Source organism: Trifolium pratense, linkage group LG1, assembly GCF_020283565.1.
Source record: "Trifolium pratense cultivar HEN17-A07 linkage group LG1, ARS_RC_1.1, whole genome shotgun sequence".
Taxonomy (NCBI): Eukaryota; Viridiplantae; Streptophyta; class Magnoliopsida; order Fabales; family Fabaceae; genus Trifolium; species Trifolium pratense.
The window spans coordinates 2,701,625-2,724,788 of NC_060059.1; the positions used below are offsets into that span (position 1 = coordinate 2,701,625).

Genomic DNA, 23,164 nt, shown 5'->3' on the forward strand with positions numbered 1-23,164 from the left:
CGACAAGTCTGACATGTTTCTATAAGATATTATTTATTCAAGAATGTTTAGGGCACCGAATGTAGACGTTTCTTTGATCAATAAATGCAAAATATTTTTTTAGAACTAGGTATCTAGTCTAAAAACTGACTTAGTGAGGGACACTAATTATACCGCCATTAACAGGACGCCCATCTGAAATCACATTGCCAAAAGATAATATAATGTAATGCATTCGTAGGGCATGTTTATGTGATGATCTGCATAACTTAATATGAATCGGGCAACTAGCCTAATTTGTGAATGAGCCTTAAACTAGTCAGAACAATAATATAAAAAAACTTTGAATATTTGTCTCAAAATTCAATTCATATTTATTGGTCTTTGTTTTTGTCAAATCATCTATTTTATTCACCGTTAAAGAAGAGAAGGATCAAAACTCAAAAGGATGTGAATTTGATTGTCAAATAACATCATTAATTTTTGATAAAAATTTAAGGTAATTTTCTATTTTCAAGAACTAAATTTTAAGAGGTGAATCCACATAATATGTGTGTACCAAAAAATTTACAATTTTAAGATGATTTTTAAGTACTTATACAATGCGTAGAACTTGCCTAAGTATAGAAGCCTTCAATTCATTATATGGATGGATGTTAAACAAAAGCGTGGAAAGCAGGACCACCATTTAGGCCTAAAGCCACATAACACTTCCCATTGATGATGCGTTCACGAAACTACTACGTAACGTTTCTTTCTTGCTAACAAAACCTTTATGGTGACCATATAGTCATTTCCATTGCCAATAATTCTAGGATCTTGCAAGATAATTGACTTGCATCTGTCTTCAACCCAAGTGAAGAAAAGAGGCAGAAAGTTCTCAATTAATAACTAAAATTAAATGTTAAGCATTTAGCTGCTAGTTCATACATTTTTAAATTACGGTTACAGTCACAAAAATATTTATATTACAGAAAAATATGACGGATATGGTTGAAATTGCGACTACCATGTCATAATAGAGACCTTGAAATCTTTTACATTATAGTTGCAATTACGGTTGTAGACCCACAATTTAAAATGAGGATTGTCCATCCTAAACATTGCAATGGTCAAATGGTGGCTGCACACTAGAAGTACAATTTGGGCACCAACAGAAAGTACAGTAATCATTGTTATAGTTCATCAAGAAGATATGCCTGAGTGTTGACATAACTGTGATTCTATTCTATGATTTGTGCCAATTCAGCATCACTAGCACTTCTGAAGCATAGAGGGGAGGAGCCTTTAGTAACTCCACCTATACATTAAATGATCTTGTCCATTAATTCTGAGACCGAATGACTCAAATTACGTACGCTACAACATTAAATGATCTCAACTGTTAATTTGAAATCAGATAGTTGAGATTAAAACATGCGTAACACATTTATTGCTCCAAATCCCGAGCCTTCGAGCATGGGATTTTGTAGAGCAAAGCAGAACCAAAGTTTATAAGGATAAATTTTCTGTGATAGAGGCGTTTGATGCAATCTCACAAACACAATGACAAGTTAAACTAAATTTTCACCAGAAACAAATCAAAAAGATCAAACCCAAAATTTGAAACCATATAATATACTTTAAATAATGTAGTAAAGTAATTGAAACCAAAATTTGACATTGTCAACATAATTATAGAGCATGGTTCTTTCAAACTACTAAGCTTGATGAAAACAGCATAGTAGAAAACTGAAACCACATTCCCTCCAATGATATCTCTTACGAGAATTATTCATAATAAAGTTTATCAACAAAAGAATGAACTATTCCCTATGGAACCAACCAAAAACAACAACATTGAAAGCAACAATAAAAGACACAAATCAACTACTACACTACCAGGAAAACAAAAATCAAATCCCACATCATAGTCAGATGTTTCCTAAGCTGTTGTCACTCCTAGCAGTTAGCTAATACATGCCTCCAAGTTGCCATTCTCAACGTCTCTACTTCTGCAACAAACAAAAAAATAATAAAATTCAACACTTAATTTTCACATCAAATTTGAAACCAAACCAATCAGAATAAGAGATTCAAAAAACAAAAACACACAAACCTTGCCGGTTTCAGAATCATCAGGAACCTTGTACAAATCAGGAGTAACTTCAGACGACAACCACATACCAGGAAAAATGGTCTACACAAAAACAAAAAAAATGAACATTACAATCAAAATCAAAATAAACCACAAAATGAAATTAGGATTAACACTAATACCAATTAATATACTAATTAACAATTGAATTGAATGAATCAACTTACATCCATATGTTTCTGAACATTTCTTGGCCTCTTTGTGGGTCTCCTCGGCGGCCGGTGACCGGTCATCTTCAAGAAATCTTCTTCAATCTCCTTCTTCGTTAACGTCAAAGAAAACTTCACCTTTTCAGGAGAACCACCACCACCTCTCAACTTACCTCCGCCGTTAAAATTTCTCAACGGCGACCCGTTAGGTTTCTTGTCATCAATCTTCAATCCCTTTCCAGTCTCTCCAGCAGCACCTCTCCTCGTTCTCAAATTCCACGTCTTCTCTCCCGCCATAGACCCTTCTCCAGCAGCATCACCATTTTCTTCATCTTTCCCCAAAATCACATCTTTCATCCTAGCAGTTTGAGTCTTCAGATCAAGCATCAACTTCTCTCTAACAGCACCGATCCCATCATCACCATCATCATCATCTTCATCATTACCACCACCGTTGATTCTCGGTTTGGTAATGATCCTATTCCTCGCATTATTCTGCGACGGCTCAATTTCGCTCCTGGTACCATTCGACGGCGATCCGTCGCCGGATGGAATCTTCATACACCTCAGGTGACGCTGAGTCCCCCACTTCAAACAAGGTAGCATGAAATTGTGCTTCACTCTTTCACCACCGGAACCGGTACCCATAGTGTTCTTCTCTTCTTCACCGGAAAACACCATTTTGATCAAAAACAGAGTAACTAGTTGAAACCCAACTGAGAGTTACCTTAGCTGAGAAATTTTCTCGGGAAATTTCACAGAAGAGAGAAAAGGTTTAGATAAATTTTCTCTCTTGAAAACTCGCCGGGAAAATACGATGTTTTTTTTTTTTTTTTTTGTTTCTTACACATGTTTATATACTATGGCGGTTTTAACGTTCGGCTTCGGTTTCTTTGTTACTTTGCTAAAATGCGCTTTGGGTGATGTATCATTTTTAAGTGCGGAATGTGTTCAATTGGGGCCGTTGATGTGAGCGTTTTATAGTTCGAATGATGCAATCGTGGCCGTTTAAAGATTAAGAACTTGTTTACGTGTATTGCCAGGTCAACTTGTGTACTTTTGATTTTGTGTTGTGCTTGGTGGTCAAGTTTGGAAACCATGATGATACATGAGGATGATGTCATTCATAAAATTATCGTTGTTTGTTGGTTTGGTTTTATGAATTGTGAGATGAGACTAACGTAATTTATAATTTATGTGTTAAGATTAAAGTTAGAGATAAGAGAATGAAAGGGATGTCTAGTATCATCAATCTAAGTGAATTAGTTGTTAGATTGCATTTTTGTTTGTTTGAGTTTTTACTATGTTGTTTGAGAATGAAAGAGATGTTTTTACTATCTTGATCAATCTTACTGAATTAGTTGTTAGATTGCATTTTTATTAAATATTTTATTCGTCTTTTTTTATAAGAGTTATTTTGACTAAAATGTATTATTCATTTATTTTATTTTGACTGTATTTTTTAATAATATATAGATGTAAATATTAACATATAATATCTTGTTTAATTTTTTTGATGAGTATTTTCAAAATATTAAGATTTTATAATTTTTACTAATATATAATTAAAAATATTAGTGATCAAAATTGTGTGTACGTGCAGCGGTCAAACTAGGTTTATATTTAGGGAATAATAGTTATAAACTTATACTTTCACTTTTAAAGTGAAGAAGTGATAAATTATTGTCTTGAACCTCAATCTCTTTTATTTATATTACAATTTAGAATCCTTTAGAATCACCGTTCTTTCTAAAAATGTATAATATCACCACAGTATCAGTCTCTAAAGTCATTTTGAATAGTGTACTTATGAACATTTATCTCTAAAATTGCGATTCAATGATTCAATTGTATTTTGAATAGTGTATAGGTGCCATTACATGTATTTGTCCATCTTGGACTCATCAATTTTTACCTTTGATTTATTAGGATACATAGATTTTATGGTAGTGCATCCACACACAATCATTCTCTCCTCTTCCCATTTCTCTATCATCTCTATGCTCTCTCCACGCCTGCAATCTCATATAAAAACTATTTTCTTCCTCCATTTCATAGTCATGTTTCTCACACATCATATTAAAAATCTCATTTTGTTTGTAAAGAAAAAAAAACTTGTATTATTAAAAAAAAACTTGTACTATTATTCATCTGCTCATGGCCATAAGCATAAATGTTGAAAATGGTTGGAAAGAGAGATTAACACTCATTTTTTAAAGGATTTCAAAAGGAAAAATCAAACCTCTTTCACTAATTTATGTTAACTTAAGGTAAATTGGAGATTTTCTTCTTAAATTGTAACTAAATTGAACACTTCGTTTTGTCTATGAATACTTCATTTCTCACAAAACCAAACTTGTCCTGTTATGGGGTTTGAAAATTTTGAGATTAGGAGGGACGGTGGGAGAGTGGAGGAGGTGGATTTCGGTCTTTCATGGTTGAGTTTGTGGAGGTGAGAAATGGTGAGTATTGAAACAGTGGAGTGGAGAAAGACATGAAGATAGGAGAATAATGGTGTGTAAATGAACTATCATAAAGTTTGTACCCTACTAAATCTAAGAGTCTGTTTGGACGAGGGATTCTAGAAATTCAAGGGATTTTAAATACCAGGCAATTCAATTGATTCAATTGAATTTCCTTGATTTTTAAATTTCAGTGTTTGGATAAAGTGTTGAAATTTCATCAATTGTAAAATTCTTTGTTTGGATAGTGTAATTGAATTTCCTTCGTTTAATTTTATTTATTTTAATAAAATCGACCCTAAACCCAAAAATTGGCCGAAAAACCGAAAAAAATCGGCGGAAAAACCTAAAATTGATCAAAAACCATAAATCAGCTGAAAAACCTAAAATCGACCAAAAGCCCTAAAATCGACTATAAACTCTAAAATCGGTCGAAAACCCAAAAAATCGACAGAAAAACCTAAAATCGTCCAAAATTACAAAAATCAACTATAAGCCCTAATATCGGCTGGAAACCCAAAAAATCGGCCGAAAAACAAAAAATCGACCGAAAACCCAAAAAAATGGCCGAAAACCTAAAATCGTCGAAAATCCAAAAAATCGACTATAAATCCTAAAATCGGCCGGCAACCCGAAAAATCGGCAGAAAAACCTAAAATCGTCCAAAATTTCAAAAAACGACTATAAACCCTAAAATCTGCTGAAAACCCAAAACATCGGCCGAAAAACCAAAAATCGACCGAAAACCCAAAAAAATCGGCCGAAAACCTAAAATCGGCCAAAATCCAAAAAATCGACTATAAACCCTAAAATCTGCCGACAACCCGAAAAATCGGCAAAAAAACCTAAAACCGGCCAAAATTCCAAAAATCTACTATAAACCCTAAAATCGACCAAAAAATCCAAAAATCGACTATAAACCCTAATATCGGCCAAAAAATGGGTTTATAGTCGATTTTAGGTTTTGCGGCCGATTTTGGGGTTTATTGCCGATTTCAGGATTTTGGGTCGATTTTAGGTTTTTCGCCGAGTTTTTTGGGTTTAGGGACGATTTTAGATTCTTCGCCCGATTTTTTGGAAGTTGGCCGATTTTGGGTTTTCGGTCGATTTTTGGTTTTTCGGCCGATTTTAGGGTTTATAGTCGATTTTTTGGATTTTGGGTGATTTTAGGTTTTCGGCCGATTTTTTGGGTTTTCGGTCGATTTTTGGTTTTTCGGCCGATTTTTTGGATTTTCAGCCGATTTTAGGGTTTATAGACGATTTTTGAAATTTTGAAAAAGAAGAAGAAATTTCAAATTCTTTGGTTTTAGGTGTCATTTTGAAATTCTCTAAATTTAACTTGAACAAAATACTTCATAAATTTCCATCATTTTGAAAATTCTTCAAATTTTCATCCAAACAATGGAATTCACATCAAATCATTTGAATTCCCTCAAAACATTACTTTACCTCAAATAATTCCTCCATCCAAACACACTCTAAGGTAAAAATTTATGAGTCCAAAACGGACCGATACATCTAATGGTCTAGGCTAAATAATTTATAATATCATAGTATTAGTCTTTTGGGTGTGTTTGATCTGCTAAAAATTAGGGGACTGGACAAAACAACTTTTGTTGTACCCTGTTTGATTTGAAATTGGTTATGGACTGGACAAATTAGGTAGCAAGGGACAGGACAAAAACAAGATTTTTTGTCCCTCGCGGAACCACGGGACAACTTTTTGTCCCTAGTACAACTATAAAAAATACGAAAATACCCATTTTATTTTCGAATATAAAAATATTATCGTCATATATCTCTCCGGTACAGTTTTGTCCTGTCCTGTATTATCTTGTTCTGTCATGTACTGTTCTGTCCAGTTCTTGCTGTTTTACGAACCAAACGCACCCTTATTGTTTTATTGATTTGCAGAAAGGAATAATGAATATTGTATCTACAAAGAAATGTGATACAGCAATATGCAAATGTGATCTTTCTAAAAGTGGGTTTCAAGGGGCAACATGATTGTTCCAATGTCAAAATAGGAAGTGGTAGTTATTAATTTGTCTTTTTTTTCATTTAACTATGTAGTTCGGTAGTGGTTTAACTGTCTATTTGTTTATTTGTTTATTTGTTTATTTGTTTGTAGGAATATGCTTGTAGTTCCATTCATTGCAATATGGTAAACCTCTTGAAGCTTTATTTAGAATTCAAGTTTTGGACATTATAGACATTGTACCATCACAATGTGGTAAGTTAATTTTGTTATCTCTTTTTCAATTTTCAATTAAAATTACATATTGTTTGTTTGTATATTTTTCATTTGGTTATGATATTTTCTTAGATGTTCAACACAAATTCCCATCATCATTCACCTGGAAGTTTGACATTGAATTGTCTTCCAAATTTTATATCAAGCTGATTTTTGAGGCTGTTAATCCAATCAAAGATTGCCCTTCAAATGGTGATGATGGATATTTCTCTGCCGAGTTTAAGAAAGAGATGGCCCTTTGTGCTAGGGAACTAGTTTGTGATGAGCCTGACATGGAATTCACTTTAAGTGAGCATAAGCTAAAGCTACACAACAGTTTGCTCAAGTGTGTCAGATTTTCTCTTGAAGAAAATTTCACTTTAGAGGCTCTTTTGAAGTTACCGTGGGAGCACAACTCAAGAAGATGTCTATCAATGGATGTAAATCTTATAACTGTTGATGTGTTTAATGCTTTAATCAACTTTCTTTATGAGGATACAGTAGATGAAAAGGAGTATGAAGATGAAGTCATTGGCTTATTAGAACTTGGTAGAAGTTATGTGATGTCAGCTCTAACATCATGTGTTGAGTTAAACTTGGCAAGAGACATACATTTTTCAAATGTGGCATATAACATCCTTTTAGCCAACGAGTACAAGTTAGAGTCACTCAAGGAACAGTGCACAGAGTTTATAATAACATTTGGAGGCATGAAAGAAGTTGAAGATGAACTTTTGGACATGGGGCTAAGGGTTAGCTTTGATACAATATGTAATAAGTACTGATAATAGCACTCAATAGTTGGAATGTTTTTGGTGGTGTGTGATACAATATTTTTTTAGCCTATTGTTTTTTTTTTTGAACAAATATCTACTCCATTGTTTAGCACAAGTTAAATTCTTTGTATGTACCACTTCATCGATAGTTTTACATAAGTTATTTTGATAGTAACACTCAATATGTAATAAGTACTACTGATAGTAGCACTCAATAGTTGCCCTTTGTGTTAGGGAACTGGTTTGTGATGAGCCTGACATGGAATTCACTTTAAGTGAGCATAAGCTAAAGCTACACGACAGTTTGCTTAAGTGTGTCAGATTTTCTATTGAAGAAAATTCCACTTTAGAGGATCTTTTGAAGTTACAATGGGAGCACAACTCAAGAAGATGTATATCAATGGATAGAAATCTTATAATTGTTGATGTGCTTAATGCTTTCATCAACTTTCTTTACGAGGATACAATAGATGAAAAGGAGTATGAAGATGAAGCCATAGGCTTATTAGAACTTGGTAGGTGTTATGTGATGTCAGCTCTAACATCATGTGTTGAGTTAACCTTGGCAAGAGACATAAATTTTTCAAATGTGGCATATAACACCCTTTTAGCCAACGAGTACAAGTTAGAGTTACTCAAGGAACAGTGCACAGAGTTTATAATAACATTTGGAGGCATGAAAGAAGTTGAAGATGAACTTTTGGACACGGGGCTAAGGGTTAGCTTTGATACAACATGTAATAAGTACTACTGATAGTAACACTCAATAGTTGAAATTGTTTTGGTGGTGCGTGGTACAACATTTTTTTAGCCTATTGTATTTTTTTTTTTTGAACAAATATCTACTCCATTGATTAGCACAAAGTTAAATTCTTTGTATGTACACCGTCGGTGCATATATATATAATATATATATATATATATTAAAAAATATGAAAGAAAATAAAATACAAAAGTATATACGAAGAAAAATGAGAGACCAATAAAATTATTAAAGTTGATGATGTTATTGTTTAAAGTTATAACTGATGAAATTTATAATTTTTTTAAAAAATAATTAAAAATTCTATGTGATTATTTAAAATTCATTTATTTTATAAATAATTATTATAAATGTAACACAAGTTAAAATTTATTAGCATTTTGTATTCTAATATATATATTCATTGTCACATGACATACATGATTCTAAAATTCATATTTAATATATGAATAATGAATTTTTTTGAAAAAGATATTGGTAGTATAATGCATTTAGCATGTGTTCTTGTTGATGATTGACATATATGATCTTAATAGTCATATTTAATATATGAGAAGTAAAGAACGTCAATTGTGTATGATTTGTTCATATATCGTGTTTCTGATGCAACTCCAGCGTTATGGAGGGACAAACTTAATCAACATAGGGCTGATAAAATCTCAAATTCAAACAACTAACAAACCAAAAAATACATGAGAAGAGAAGTGAAGGCGATGGAGGCGGGGGTTATGAAATATGAGAGTCGGTAGTGGATTTATTTACCTGTGGGTTCAGGGTAATATAAACCCACTCACACCAACTCAACACTCACTCCACCACTTCACATTGATTTTATTTATTTTTAATATGGGTCAATATATAGCGACTATACTGATTTATGAAACATTAACCAATTATGATATCAATACATAACAGCTATATCGGTTTATGAGCATAGCAAAGTCAAAATGTCATATCGGCTTTTATATTGAATAGCCAAAATTCTGATACGCAATACCGGTATACCGACACTATACCGGATATTTAACAATACCGCTCACCACCGTCAATTTTGACATTGGAACTTTGTTGTCCCCCCTTGAAACCATCTTTCAGCTAGATCACATTTGCACAGTGCTATAAAACCATCTTTCAAAAAATTTAAAATTAAGAATATAATTTCAAAGTCAAATAAAAACAATGGTTCAAGAAAACATGTAAAAAAGAACACAATTCTTAAAAGTTAGATATTAGAATTATTATTCAATAACAACTATTCAATTTTTTTATGAACACAATTCATAAATTTACTATAAAACATGTTTAGAAGCTAATGATCATGTTAAGAACAATTCATAAATTCTTTTATGAACATGTTTAAAAGTTTTTATGAACACATTGTTATTGAACAATGATTTAGAACTTAAATTTTGAGATTGTTTTTGATGTCTCTGTGTAGAAACAGAGAAAACAAGTCTTGATATAAAAAATCACTAACGAGTTTTCTGAAGAAAAAATGATGTTATTTTACAAAAATATCGTAACGAATACGAATCACTAACAAAAATAAAGAACTTAGTAAACAAGTAGTCAAAAAATCACTAACAATGATTCAAGAACTTAAATTTTGAGATTGTTTGATGCCTCTGTGTAGAAACAGAGAAAATAAGTCTTAATATAAAAAATGATATATCGATCATTTTTATTTTATAGAATAAAACTTTTTTGTTTACTCTCGCACACTAGAGAAAACAACATGAATTGTGCATATCTCTTCTGCATATAAAGTGTCTCTATTTATTTATAGAAAAACTTATGTAACTTATGGTAGAAAAAATGTTTAAAAGATTTTTTTCAATCTTAATATGAAATATACACATCATTCACGATTTCACTCATATTCATGTTAATAAGAGACAAATTGTTTCAAATAAATTTATGATTGATCATATAAATTTATTATCCATGGATGCAATGATATGCACAGCCATGTTTTTTCTTTGTCTTTCTATTTTTACCAATACCCTATATTATTCATGGATGCACAAAATTGTGGTCTATAAAATTGACACCGGTTCCTTTCTTGTAGTCTCTGAATTACACAAAATTGTTTTCTATTCAAATTGTCAATTAGTTTTCCAGAAATATAATCTATTGAGGAGAAAATCAAAATAGATAAACAAACCAGAAAATTGGAGACAGAAAACACTAAGAAGTTTCAATGATAGACAAATGAAACGATTGAGAAAAGACGACAATATAACGTAAAAGATGAAGTTGGAAATCTCACGTGATACTTTTAAGTAATTAAATCTAAGCTTTTAGGTTAAAATAAATCAACGGATATTATTTGGATGTAAACTTAAAGTTTGACACCTGATGGGGATCCCTACTCTTAAATAATTATTGCATACTTAGTCTGAAAATCTGATGTAGGATGATTTATTTATTATTTTAACTAGATTTAATTTTAGTATATTTTAGTTAAATTTTTTATTTTTATTTAATTAGATTTCTTTTTTTTTTGTTATGTTGTTTTAGTTAAATTTGTTATTTTTATTTAACTTAGGTTTTGTTATTTTCTTTTCCAATATTTTAGCTAAATTTGTTATATTTTTATTTTTCCTACTATTTAAATAAAGCAACTTTTTCTGTGCATTCTAGAAATCTGCTAGATTCTACAGGGTTTGTCGTTGTGTGTTGCAGACGACAACGACGGCGGCAGCTATGGCGGAGGAACGAGTCGAGTTGAGGCTGTACAATTCGATGACTAGAGAGAAGGACATTTTCAACACCAAAGTACCTGGCAAGGTTTCCATGTATGTCTGTGGAATCACTGCCTATGACTACAGTCATCTCGGTCACGCACGTGCTGCTGTTTCTTTCGATATCCTCTATAGGTATATATATTATCATTACTAATTTCCCTTCCAAAGTTTCAATCTTTTCTGCCAATTATATATGGGTTTTGCGGTTTGATCTGTTTTCTGCACAATTGGGGTTGATAGTTTTTTTTTTTTTGTCTTAATATTACTCCTTTTATATTATAACAAACAATTCACTTGTTAGGTTTATTGAATGACTAATGTATCTATATTATAGATATTATACTTTATTCCTTCTATAGTTTTTTTTGTCTTAATATTACTTATGTTATACTAGATGTTCTTTATAGTTTGTTTAACATGTAAACATGCAGGCACCTTAAACATTTGGGCTATGAGGTGACATATGTGCGGAATTTTACTGATGTTGATGACAAGGTGAGATTAATATGTTGTGTAACCTGCTGGTGTAATTGTTAGTTTGTTATCTCTATAAAGCTTTAATCTTTTGCTTACTACTATTAGCTTTGCTAGTATTCTTCTTCATTCATACCTGTTAATTGCAAAGTGGAATCCTCATCTCATTCATTATTGACAATGCCTTATATAGGCTTATTACAAGATAAGTGCTTAAGCTAGTTTCACTTGGTTAAGCCAAGCCAAGCCAAGTTGCTCGAGGCCTTGCCTGACTAGGCCTATGCGCGCTTGCTCTGCACACTAATCACTATGTATCACTTAGTCTAAGCACATTACAAGATTATACCCAACAATACCTTACATGATTCTAGTTCTTTAATCCTTTATAGTTTATGTTCATTAGATTCATTGGAATTGGACCTGTGAATGATTTAAGACTTTGAGTTTGTAACAATATATACTATTACTAACTATATGATAATAGTAGAAATGAAGATTTGTTTTTGTTAATTGATCACAGCGTATGTTAGCAGCAGTTACTTTAGGTCGAGTAAAATGTATATGGAGATGGCTATATGGGTTGAGATATTTGGATTGATTGAGATATATAAAGGGTTATATTATGCTTGTCAATTATATATATATATTCTATGATAAGAAGTCTATTGGTCATATTTATGAATATATTGCCAATTATGTTTATACTCTCAATTAAAATTGGTAATTCCTTCTTATAAATGTTATAAACCTTTTTAATGACCTTTCCTTTTCACGGTCAGTTTGGTCTAGGATAAAAGAAAATCATGGACCAATTTTATTGGTAAATTTGTATTGTGCACTGATACATGAATGTTTAACCCCTCATTCTTACAAGAAACACAAATTCTCCAAGAGATAATACTCTCAGCATTGTGATGTTTATGCTATACGGCTCTAAATGTATGGGGTCATTATCCTCTGATAGAGACCCAAGTAAGAGGGATAAATGAAAAGGGCTACTATTGTAATAAAGAGTATGGTGATTTTATACGGTAAATGAAGAGTGGGTTAAGATGCTTAGTCGACAAGTTTATTATGCCTTAGTAAGTTAGTATTATAAATAGTGAGGTGGGTGAATTGTAGTGGGAATGGAAGATTTTAGTTGGAACAGTTATGGTTAGGCAAAGAAAGAGTGTTCTAGAGTGTTCTCTTTCTTTGAGGAGCTTAGCTCCAATTTTCAGTCAATAAACACATTATTTCATATACTTGCATTTTTGGGTTCTAACATCCTCTGAAATTTATTCAAATTCCAGCCGTCAAGTTGGTGGGTTTTTTTTTCTTCTCTTGAGCTGTTTTTACCTAGTTGTTGTTATTGTTGAGAATCTTCTTCATCGTATTGGTATTATTTTTTTTATTCAGAGTTAAGCTGTCTATTTTGATTTGAAAACGAGGAGCCAGTTTTTAGCAATGCCAGTGTTCTTGCTTTATACATGATAACTCATAACTGTCAATTAATGTTAGAAGTTTCGCCAAGTTCATTTGTAGTAGAAAACATAGATGTTGACCTGGTGCTATTTTACATGAGTTTTCTTATATGATTACATGAGTTTTCTTATATAATTCTTCAGCACTTGTTAGAAACGGCTGACACTAGCATTGCTGCAGATAATTGATAAAGCCAATGAGACTGGTGAGGACCCCTTGGCGTTAAGCAACCGTTTTTGCGATGAATATAATGTGGATATGTCGGATCTTCTGTGCGAGAGACCGTCTAAGGAGCCCCGTGTTTCTGACCACATTGATGAGATAAAGGACATGATAACCAAGGTTTAATTCTTCCACTTAGATTGCTCTCTTTTGCTTTTGTTCAAAAAATTAGAGGAATTGGGCAAAGTGAAAATATTGTTTTCTGCATCACTTTCATTTCAATTGAATGCTGCCGATGTTAAGTGCTTCTAGAATTTGTTAATTGCCGGATTACTGAGACAGATAAATGTAAAGACCACTTTTTTATGATATGATCCGTAGATTCTATGCTATGTCATGCACTTTTTATGAAATAACTTATATTTTACTCTCTGCTCATTGCCCTAGTGATATTTAATTTAGATTTTGTCTTCCTCCTCAACCCTCATAACGTTTCGAACCTTTTTCCTCTACTGTGGCATGTTTTCCTTTAGTTCAAAGTAATTAGTTAAGTATTTGAAAGGAGGTTAATCATTAAGGTACTCTGCAGATTATCAACAACGACTATGCATATGTGGTAGACGGAGATGTTTTCTATTCTGTTGAAAAATTCCCAAACTATGGCATGCTGTCGGGGCAAAGGGTAGAACATAATAAAGCTGGTAAACGAGTTGCTGTCGACTCAAGAAAGCGTCACCCAGCTGATTTTGCTTTGTGGAAGGTGCGAGAAACCTTATCAGTTCTTCTAACATATATTTTTAGTTACATTTGTGATATCTCTCGTTTTTTAATACTATTAATTGCAGGCTGCTAAGCCTGGTGAGCCCAGCTGGGACAGTCCTTGGGGTCCTGGAAGGCCTGGATGGCACATTGAATGTAGTGCAATGAGTGCTTGTTATGTATCTCATAAATTTGATATTCATGGTGGTGGAATTGATTTGATATTTCCTCATCATGAAAATGAGATTGCACAAAGCTGGGCTGCAGACAGAGAGAGCCATATCAGTTATTGGTTGCACAACGGGCATGTGACCAATAACAATGAGAAGATGTCGAAATCCTTGGGAAATTTTTTCACTATTCGCCAGGTTAGGCCTTGAGCAACTTTTTTCACTATTCATGTTTTATGATAAATTTTTGTAGAAGGTTTTATAGGGTAGAAGTCTCGCAAAGGATACATTGTTCTTATGTTTCGTGCAATTTTGTTTCTCTTGCAGATCACTGAGCGTTACCATCCACTTGCTTTGAGACACTTCTTGATTGGTGCTCATTACAGATCTCCGCTAAACTACTCCATTGCAAAGCTGGAGACTTCATCTGATGCTGTTTATTATATATTTCAGGTAAGTAGCCTCTCTTATGCGTCTTTGCTTAGGAGTTGATTGGCATGTTTGCCGTCTCATCACTTAACCTGAAATTGATTTGTTTTTATTTGGTGCTGTGTTCATCTAAATGTGGCTCTTTTTTGTTTGAACAACTTTAAAATTTTGTTTCCCATACTTGAAAGATAGAACTGCCAATGTTTATTGCCTGCTACTTAAATTATTTCTCGAGGGTAGATGTTTACTTATATTCTATTGTGAAAATTGTTACCCGTCTGTGTGTGTGTGTGTGACTATATTACATGTCTAAGTTCCGCAAGGTGGCTCTTAAAAGTCATGGTACACAGAAATTATTGGTATCTCATTTGGTATAAACTTTGTAATTAAACGAAGAAAAATGTACAATTACATAAACCGGATTCTTTGTTGTGAGAATGAATTCTCTGGACTCTACCACAATCTTGCTATGGTTTGGATCTAACTACTTTAAATATTAGAAGCTACAGATACTTTATAATATTAGAATGCTTTATTGATGTCACTAGAGAAATTGTTTTTAGCTTACATGTTGTTCTTAACTTTATTAAGAAAGAATTTTGTTATTTGGTTGTTAGACTCTTGAAGATTGTAAAGATGCTCTGTCATCATTTCTACAAGAGGATACTGAGAAGAAAGAAAAGGCGCCTAAAATTAATGATGCTGCCAAGGAGTGTATTAAGAAGTTGAATGTCGAGTTTCAAACAAAAATGTCAGATGACTTGCAGACACCAGTAATACTAACCGGTGCTCTCCAAGAGGCCTTGAAATTCATGAACAGTTCTTCGAAGATGCTGAAGGTATTTACTCGCTTCCAGTTTTATGTATCTTATGCCTAGTTCCTACATGCTTTTTACTGAGTCTGAAACGTGTCAGTAATTTATATTGTGTATTTTCCAGAAAAAGATGCAGAAAAAAACACAATTGCAATTGGTTCAATCTCTATTGGAAGTTGAGAAAGAAGTTAGAAAAGTTTTGAATGTACTAGGATTATTGTCCTCTTTGTCCTATGCCGAGGTAATATATTTTACTTGAGTGAACTCATCTTTCAAAAAACCATCACAAAAGGAAGGATGATAACTTTTGTTTGTGCATCAGGTTCTGCAGCAGTTCAAAGAAAAGGCATTGAAGAGAGCAGGCTTGACAGAAGATGAAGTGCTAAATCTGATTGAAGAAAGAAGGCAAGCTAGGATTAATAAGGATTTTGCCAAGAGTGATGAAGTTAGAACTGGTTTAACTGAAAAGGGTATTGCACTTATGGATGTCGGCAACGAAACAATTTGGAGGCCATGCATTCCAAGTGAACCACCGCGCACCGGATTTATTTATTATTATTTCAAGGCAATTTGTACTTTTATTTATAAATTGATTAAACTATTTATTTAAAAAAGTGCAAATCCCATACAGAAACCACCGGCACTGCCGCTTTTCTTTATCTTCTTATTCTACAGAATTCAAAAACTATTGCCACAATATAGTCATACACAAGGGTGGTGCATCCACAGTCTCCACTGTCGTGACACCACCTCCTTTTTGGGGTTGTCAGGGCACTCGCTGACATCTTATCTGCTATCTCTGCCGGTTCAAAAATAAAGGACAAAGAGATTTGTGTTCCTTTTTCTATCTGTATTGGTGTTTGGGGGTTTTGAAAGTAGAAGGAGGTGACAGTGGCGTTGGGGAGTGGCAGCTTGAAGCTTTACCAGTGGCAGTGATTGAAGATGAAGATGTCATTGAAAATGAAGAAGGTGAATCGGTTGATGAGAAGGCGGAGAAATTCATTCAGAAATTCTATCAAGAAATGAGAATGCAGAGCCAAGTATCTATGTAGATGTTCAAACTGAACTTTTGAGTTTTGTTTACTCTTATGCCAAACACCAAATTTCTTCATTTTTTTTTCCGGTTAACCTTCCCGATTCCCATGGAAAGAAAATCCTAGTAGTTCGGAGTTCAACTACGAGATAGAAGAAAATCCTAGTTAATTTTGTTTCTTGTTGTGGGTAAAATGAAGAATTCCCTTCAAGATACTTAAACACTTTTACATGAATTGTACGCTCATATCAAACATATCGATCATTGAAATTTTATAGAATAAAAAAATTCATGTTTACTATCACACACTAGAAAAAAAAAATGATTTGAAAACTATTTTGACAGAGATTTGTATGTGTAAAACATGAATTGTGCGTATATCCTATGCATATAAAATGTCTTTGTTTATAGAAAAACTTATGTAAATTTATGGTAGAAAACAATTCTTAAAAGATTTCCTTCAATATTAATATGAAACAATACCCATATTAAATTGAGAGAGACATTGTTTCAAATTTATACAGTTATTATATTTAAATAATTATTGCATAATCTCAAGTATATTTTAAAAAATTTCCAACAATTTCCCAACATTTTCAAAATATATTTAAATTACATTAAAAAAAAATTAAATTAATTGTTATGAAAATTTCATAGTTATTCATAGTTTCATAACTATGAAATTTTAAGTAGAAAAGATTTTTCTTAATTTTTTTTAAAGCATTAAATATAGGATTTAATTGATATGCACCGACGGTGTAAAATAATTATACACCGTCAACCAATACCAATCATATTTTCCGCCACATCACCCCGGTTCACCCCACTTTCTTGACATGACAAAATGATAATTATTTATTGACGATCGTGTAAAACTATTTTACTCTGTGCATATAAATTAAACTCTTAAATATATTACTTTCAAAATTAAATTACTATTTTTTTTGACACTGTTTAGCATGTTTTTATTATGGTACACAAAAAGTTAAGAAAAATGTTAACTTGTGCCCTTAAAGCACAGGTTAAGGAAGCAAATTGTTAAATGCTAATTTGTGCATTTTGACTTTTGAAACATTAAATTTCTTTTATCATTAAATGTTGAATTTCTATTTTGATATATCTTAACAACATGTTGTGTCCTTAGGGCACGTGTTAACAAGACAAATTTAATATCTATTGAAGGAAAAAAAACGAATCATCATAATAAAAACAGTAAAGAATCTCTCCATCATCAAGAAAGTAAATTGAGCTTAATAAAAAGCTAATAACAATAAATTGAAAATCACGTTACATACAAATTGTAGCAAAATTAGGTCAAACTCGGTTGTGTGGTGCAGACGACGACGGCGGCGGCAGCTATGGCGGACGAACGAGTTGAGTTGAGGCTGTACAATTCGATGACTAGAGAGAAGGACATCTTCAACACCAAAGTACCTGGCGAGGTTTCCATGTATGTCTGTGGAATCACTGCCTATGACTACAGTCATCTCGGTCACGCACGTGCTGCCGTTTCTTTCGATATCCTCTATAGGTATATATATATATTATCATTACTAATTTCCCTTCCAAAGTTTCAATCTTTTCTGTCAATTATATCTGGGTTTTGGGGTTTGATCTGTTTTCTGCACAATTGGGGTTTATAGTTTTTGTCCTAATATTACTCCTTTTTATAACAAACAATTGACTTGTTAGGTTTACGAAATGACTAATGTATCTGATCTATATTATAGATATTATACTCGATTGTACATTATTATTGTTTATTATAGAAAGGACCGGAGAGAGTATTATCTTATGTTTGGTTTTGTTTAATTTTAGATATTGTGTTGTTTGAGATATTTGAAAAATGAAAATTGGCAAAAAAAATTTACATTTTTTGTTGTTACACTATTGTTTTTCCCCCTTTTAATTTTACTTATGTTATACTAGATGTTATTTATAGTTTGCTTAACATGAAAATGTGCAGGTACCTTAAACATTTGGGCTATGAGGTGACATATGTGCGGAATTTTACTGATGTTGATGACAAGGTGAGGTTAATATGTTGTGTAACCTGCTGGTGTAATTGCTAGTTTGCTATCTATATAAAGCTTTAATCTTTTGCTTACTACTATTACCTTTGCTACTATTCTTCATCCTTTTTCCATTCACACGATTCTAGCTCTCTAATCCTTCATAATTTATGTTCATTGGAATTGGACCTGTGAATGATTTAAGACTACAGATTGAGTTTGTAACAATACATACTAACCGTATGATAATGGTAGAAATGAGGATTTGTTTTTGTTAATTAATCAGTGTATTTTAGTAGCAGTGTCTTTAGGTAGTAGCAGTGTCTTTAGGTCGAGTAAAATGTATATGGAGAATGCTATATGGGTTGAGATATTTGGAGTGATTCAGATATATAAAGGATTATATTATGGTTGTCAATATATATTATGCTAAGAAGTCTATTGCTCATCTTTATGAATATATTGCCAATTATGTTTATACTCTCAATTAAAATGTTTGGCATATTGGTAAATTTGTATTGTGCACTGATACATGAATGTTTAACCCCTCATTCTTACAAGAAACACGAATTCTCCAAGAAATAATACTCTCAGCATTGTGATGTTTATGCTTTACGGCTCTAAATGTATGGGGTCATCATCCTCTGATAGAGACCCGAGTTAAAGGGATACATGAAAAGGGCTATTATTGTAATAAAGAGTATGGTGAGGTTCTATGGTATATAAAGAGTGGGTTAAGATGCTTAGTTGGCAAGTTTATTATGCCTTAGTATTATAAATAGTGAGGCTAGTGAATTGTAGTCGGAATGTGGTCAGCCCCAATTGAGGAGCTTAGCTCTAATTTTCAGTCAATATACACATATTTCATATACTTGCATTTTCGTGTTCTAACATCCTCTGATATTTGTTCAAATGCCAGCCTTCAAGTTGGTGGCTTTTTTTTCCTTCTTCTTTCTCTTGAGAATCTTCTTCATTGTATTTTTATTATTTTGTTTCTTCAGACTTAAGCGGTCTATTTTCTTTATTATTATTTTAATTCGAAAACGTGGAGCCAGTTTTTAGCAATGCCAGTGTTCTTGCTTTATAGATGATAACTCATAACTGTCAATTAATGCTAGAAGAAGTTTCACCAGTTCATTTGTAAACATAGATGTTGACCTGGTGCTATTTTTACATGGTTTTTCTTATATGGTTCTTCTGTACTTGTTAGAAACTGCTAATACTAGCATTGCTGCAGATAATTAACCGAGCCAATGAGACTGGTGAGGATCCCTTGGCGTTAAGCAACCGTTTTTGCGATGAATATAATGTGGATATGTCGGATCTTCTGTGTGAGAGACCGTCTAAGGAGCCCCGTGTTTCTGAACACATTGATGAGATAAAGGACATGATTACGAAGGTTTAATTCTGCCACTTAGATTGCTCTCTTTTGCTTTTGTTCAAAAAATTAGAGGAATTGGCCAAAGTGAAAATATTGTTTTCTGCATCACTTTCATTTCAATTGAATGCTGCCGATGTTAAGCGCTTTTAGAATTTGTTAATTTCCGGATGAATGCGACATATAAATGTAAAGACCATTTTTTTTATGAAATGATCGGTTTATTCTATGCTATGTCATGCACTTTTTATGAAATAACTTATATTTTACTTTCTGCTCGTTGCTCTAGTGATATTTAATTTAGATTTTGTGTCTTCCTCCTCAACCCTCATCAAGTATCAAACCTTTTTGCTCCAGTGTGTCATGTTTTCCTTTAGTTCAAAGTAATTAGTTAAGTATTTGAAAGGAGGTTAATCATTAAGGTACTCTGCAGATTATCGACAATGACTATGCATATGTGGTTGACGGAGATGTTTTCTATTCTGTTGAAAAATTCCCAAACTATGGCATGCTGTCGGGGCAAAGGGTAGAAAATAATAGAGCCGGTGAACGAGTTGCTGTTGACTCGAGAAAGCGTCACCCAGCTGATTTTGCTTTGTGGAAGGTGCAAGAAATCTTACCAGTTCTTCTAACATATATTTTCGGTTACATTTGAGATATCTCTCATTTTTTAATATTATTAATTGCAGACTGCTAAGCCTGGTGAGGTCAGCTGGGACAGTCCGTGGGGTCCTGGAAGGCCTGGATGGCACATTGAATGCAGTGCAATGAGTGCTTGTTATTTATCTCATAAATTTGATATTCATGGTGGTGGAATGGATTTGATCTTTCCTCATCATGAAAATGAGATTGCACAAAGCTGGGCTGCAGACAACGAGAGTCATATCAGTTATTGGTTGCACAATGGGCATGTGACCACTAACAATGAGAAGATGTCGAAATCCTTGGGCAATTTTTTCACTATTCGCCAGGTTAGGCGGGCCTTGAGCAGTATTTTTCACCATTCATGTTTTCTGATAAATTTTTGTAGAAGGTTTTATAGGGTAGAAGTCTCGCAAAAGGATACATTGTTCTTATGTTTCGTGCAATTTTGTTTCTCTTGCAGATCACTGAGCGTTACCATCCACTTGCTTTGAGACACTTCTTGATTAGTGCTCATTACAGATCTCCGCTAAATTACTCCATCGCACAGCTGGAGACTTCATCTGATGCTGTTTATTATATATTTCAGGTAAGCAGCCTCCTATGCGTCTTTGCTTAGGAGTTGATTGGCAAGTTTGCCGTCTCATCACTTAACCTGAAATTGATTTGTTTTTATTTGGTGTTTTGTTCATCTAAATGTCGCTCTTTTTTGTATGAACAACTTTAAAATTTTGCTTCCCTTACTGTGTTATGCTATTGCTTTAGTCATGGCCTGAAGATAGAATTTGCCAATGTTTATTGCCTGCTACTTAAATTATTTCTACAGAGAAGTTATTTACTTATATTCTATAATGAAAATTGTTGCCCCTCTATATTACACGAAAAAATGTACACAATTAAATAAACCCGAGTCTTTGCTGCAAGAATTAATTCTCTGGACTCTACCACAATCTTGCCTATGGTTTGGATCTAATTACTTTAAATATTAGAAGCTACAGATACCTTATAATATTAGAATGCTTTATTGATGTCACTAGAGAAATTGTTTTTAGCTTACTTGATGTCCTTAACTTTATTAAGGAAGAATTTTGTTATTTGGTTGTTAGACTCTTGAAGATTGTAAAGATGCTCTGTCATCATTTCTACAAGAGGACTCTGAGAAGAAAGAAAAGGCGCCTCAAATTAATGATGCTGCCAAGGAGTGTATTAAGAAGTTGAATGTCGAGTTTCAAACAAAAATGTCAGATGACTTGCAGACACCAGTAATACTAACCGGTGCTCTCCAAGAGGCCTTGAAATTTGTGAACAGTTCTTCGAAGATGCTGAAGGTATTTACTCGCTTCCAGTTTTATGTATCTTATCCCTAGCTTCTACATGCTTTTTACTGAGTCTGAAACGCGTCAGTAATTTATATTGTGTATTTTTCAGAAAAAGATGCAGAAAAAAACACAATTGCAATTGGTTCAATCCCTATTGGAAGTTGAGAAAGAAGTTAGAAAAGTTTTGAATGTACTAGGATTATTGTCCTCTTTGTCCTATGCCGAGGTAATATATTTTACTTGAGTGAACTCGTCTTTCGAAAAGCCATCATAAAAGGAAGGGTGATAATTTTTGTTTGTGCATCAGGTTCTGCAGCAGTTCAAAGAAAAGGCGTTGAAGAGAGCAGGTTTGACAGAAGATGAAGTGCTAAATCTGATTGAAGAAAGAAGGCAAGCTAGGATTAATAAGGATTTTGCCAAGAGTGATGAAGTTAGAACTGGTTTAACTGCAAAGGGTATTGCACTTATGGATGTCGGCAACGAAACAATTTGGAGGCCATGCATCCCAAGTGAACCAACTGCTGCACAAGCTGTTCAGACAGACAACAAGGCACCCAAAGTTGAGGAAAAATTGTCGACACTTGCAGTGAGTGAAAATGTGGAGGAAATACCCGCGGATCGCGAAGGGAATGGTCCACATGCACCATCAACATAAAGGTGGCACTGATATCCCTCTATAGCTATATGATTTAACACAGAACTATGTTATAATTTATTCAATGATTTAACACAATGCTTCAAGATTGTATATCAATTTGAGGTTATCACCAATTGTACACTTTTTAGGTGTTTTTAAGGTCTTGCCATAGGGTTTAGTTTTACTGGCTGTGAGAGTTACACGAATAGAGTCTCACAAAGTGATTGATAATTTTTGTTTAAAAATATTATTTAAAGTTTTGCTATAGACACATAGAAGCTGGAGCATTGTTCTAAAATATAGAGTCTGATTATTCTTGTTGTCCATTTATGAATATTAGTTTCATCTCTATCTTCTACTATTGCTATTAGCTATAGAGATTAGAGAATCACATTTCAAATCTAAGAAATGGCAAACCTAAGGGTCAGTTTACTTTGTAAAAAATAAAAATATTTTCTATTTTTATTTTTAAAAAATTGTTTTAGTTTTACAGAGAACAAGAGATATTTTTAAACAATTGTCTTGTATTTTTGAAAACAAACAAAAACTATTTTGGTCTCTTTTGAAAATGCATCATCCATGATTACAGAGTAATATTTTATCCTTTGTCAATAACATTGACTC

The 23,164-nt window shown here is 33.0% G+C and overlaps 3 protein-coding genes across 3 annotated transcripts; 2 read left to right on the forward strand and 1 right to left on the reverse strand.

Moving 5' to 3' along the window:
• Positions 1-1,580: 1,580 nt before the first annotated feature.
• LOC123900955 lies at positions 1,581-3,218 on the reverse strand. Its single transcript, XM_045951547.1, has 3 exons — positions 2,284-3,218; positions 2,078-2,158; positions 1,581-1,973 (listed from the first exon to the last, which is right to left on the reverse strand). Exons 1-3 carry the CDS (start codon positions 2,944-2,946, stop codon positions 1,968-1,970), a joined length of 750 nt encoding a protein of 249 aa, XP_045807503.1. The 5' UTR covers positions 2,947-3,218; the 3' UTR covers positions 1,581-1,967.
• Positions 3,219-11,108: 7,890 nt separating this feature from the next.
• Positions 11,109-16,178, forward strand: LOC123900967 (cysteine--tRNA ligase 2, cytoplasmic-like). The gene is made up of 9 exons (XM_045951558.1): positions 11,109-11,378; positions 11,678-11,741; positions 13,365-13,526; positions 13,936-14,106; positions 14,192-14,473; positions 14,603-14,728; positions 15,322-15,543; positions 15,644-15,760; positions 15,842-16,178. The coding sequence occupies exons 1-9, from the start codon at positions 11,206-11,208 to the stop codon at positions 16,127-16,129; spliced, it is 1,605 nt and encodes a 534-aa protein (XP_045807514.1). The 5' UTR covers positions 11,109-11,205; the 3' UTR covers positions 16,130-16,178.
• Positions 16,179-17,731: 1,553 nt separating this feature from the next.
• Positions 17,732-22,838, forward strand: LOC123900977 (cysteine--tRNA ligase 2, cytoplasmic-like). The gene is made up of 10 exons (XM_045951567.1): positions 17,732-17,795; positions 17,827-18,083; positions 18,519-18,582; positions 19,802-19,963; positions 20,376-20,546; positions 20,632-20,913; positions 21,048-21,173; positions 21,691-21,912; positions 22,013-22,129; positions 22,211-22,838. Exons 2-10 carry the CDS (start codon positions 17,911-17,913, stop codon positions 22,556-22,558), a joined length of 1,665 nt encoding a protein of 554 aa, XP_045807523.1. The 5' UTR covers positions 17,732-17,795; positions 17,827-17,910; the 3' UTR covers positions 22,559-22,838.
• The last annotated feature ends 326 nt before the right edge of the window (positions 22,839-23,164 follow it).

Excerpts from the sequence above, each read along its gene's own strand:
- LOC123900955 (XM_045951547.1), bottom strand. The coding sequence starts at position 2,946 with ATGGTGTTTTCCGGTGAAGAAGAGAAGAACACTATGGGTACCGGTTCC. Across the intron at positions 2,159-2,283 it reads ATGTTCAGAAACATATGGAT|ACCATTTTTCCTGGTATGTG; the intron begins GTAAGTTGATTC and ends GTTTTTGTGTAG.
- LOC123900967 (XM_045951558.1), top strand. The coding sequence starts at position 11,206 with ATGGCGGAGGAACGAGTCGAGTTGAGGCTGTACAATTCGATGACTAGA. Across the intron at positions 13,527-13,935 it reads TAAAGGACATGATAACCAAG|ATTATCAACAACGACTATGC; the intron begins GTTTAATTCTTC and ends GGTACTCTGCAG. Across the intron at positions 14,107-14,191 it reads CTGATTTTGCTTTGTGGAAG|GCTGCTAAGCCTGGTGAGCC; the intron begins GTGCGAGAAACC and ends TATTAATTGCAG.
- LOC123900977 (XM_045951567.1), top strand. The coding sequence starts at position 17,911 with ATGGCGGACGAACGAGTTGAGTTGAGGCTGTACAATTCGATGACTAGA. Across the intron at positions 18,583-19,801 it reads TTACTGATGTTGATGACAAG|ATAATTAACCGAGCCAATGA; the intron begins GTGAGGTTAATA and ends GCATTGCTGCAG. Across the intron at positions 21,913-22,012 it reads GTTCTTCGAAGATGCTGAAG|AAAAAGATGCAGAAAAAAAC; the intron begins GTATTTACTCGC and ends TGTATTTTTCAG.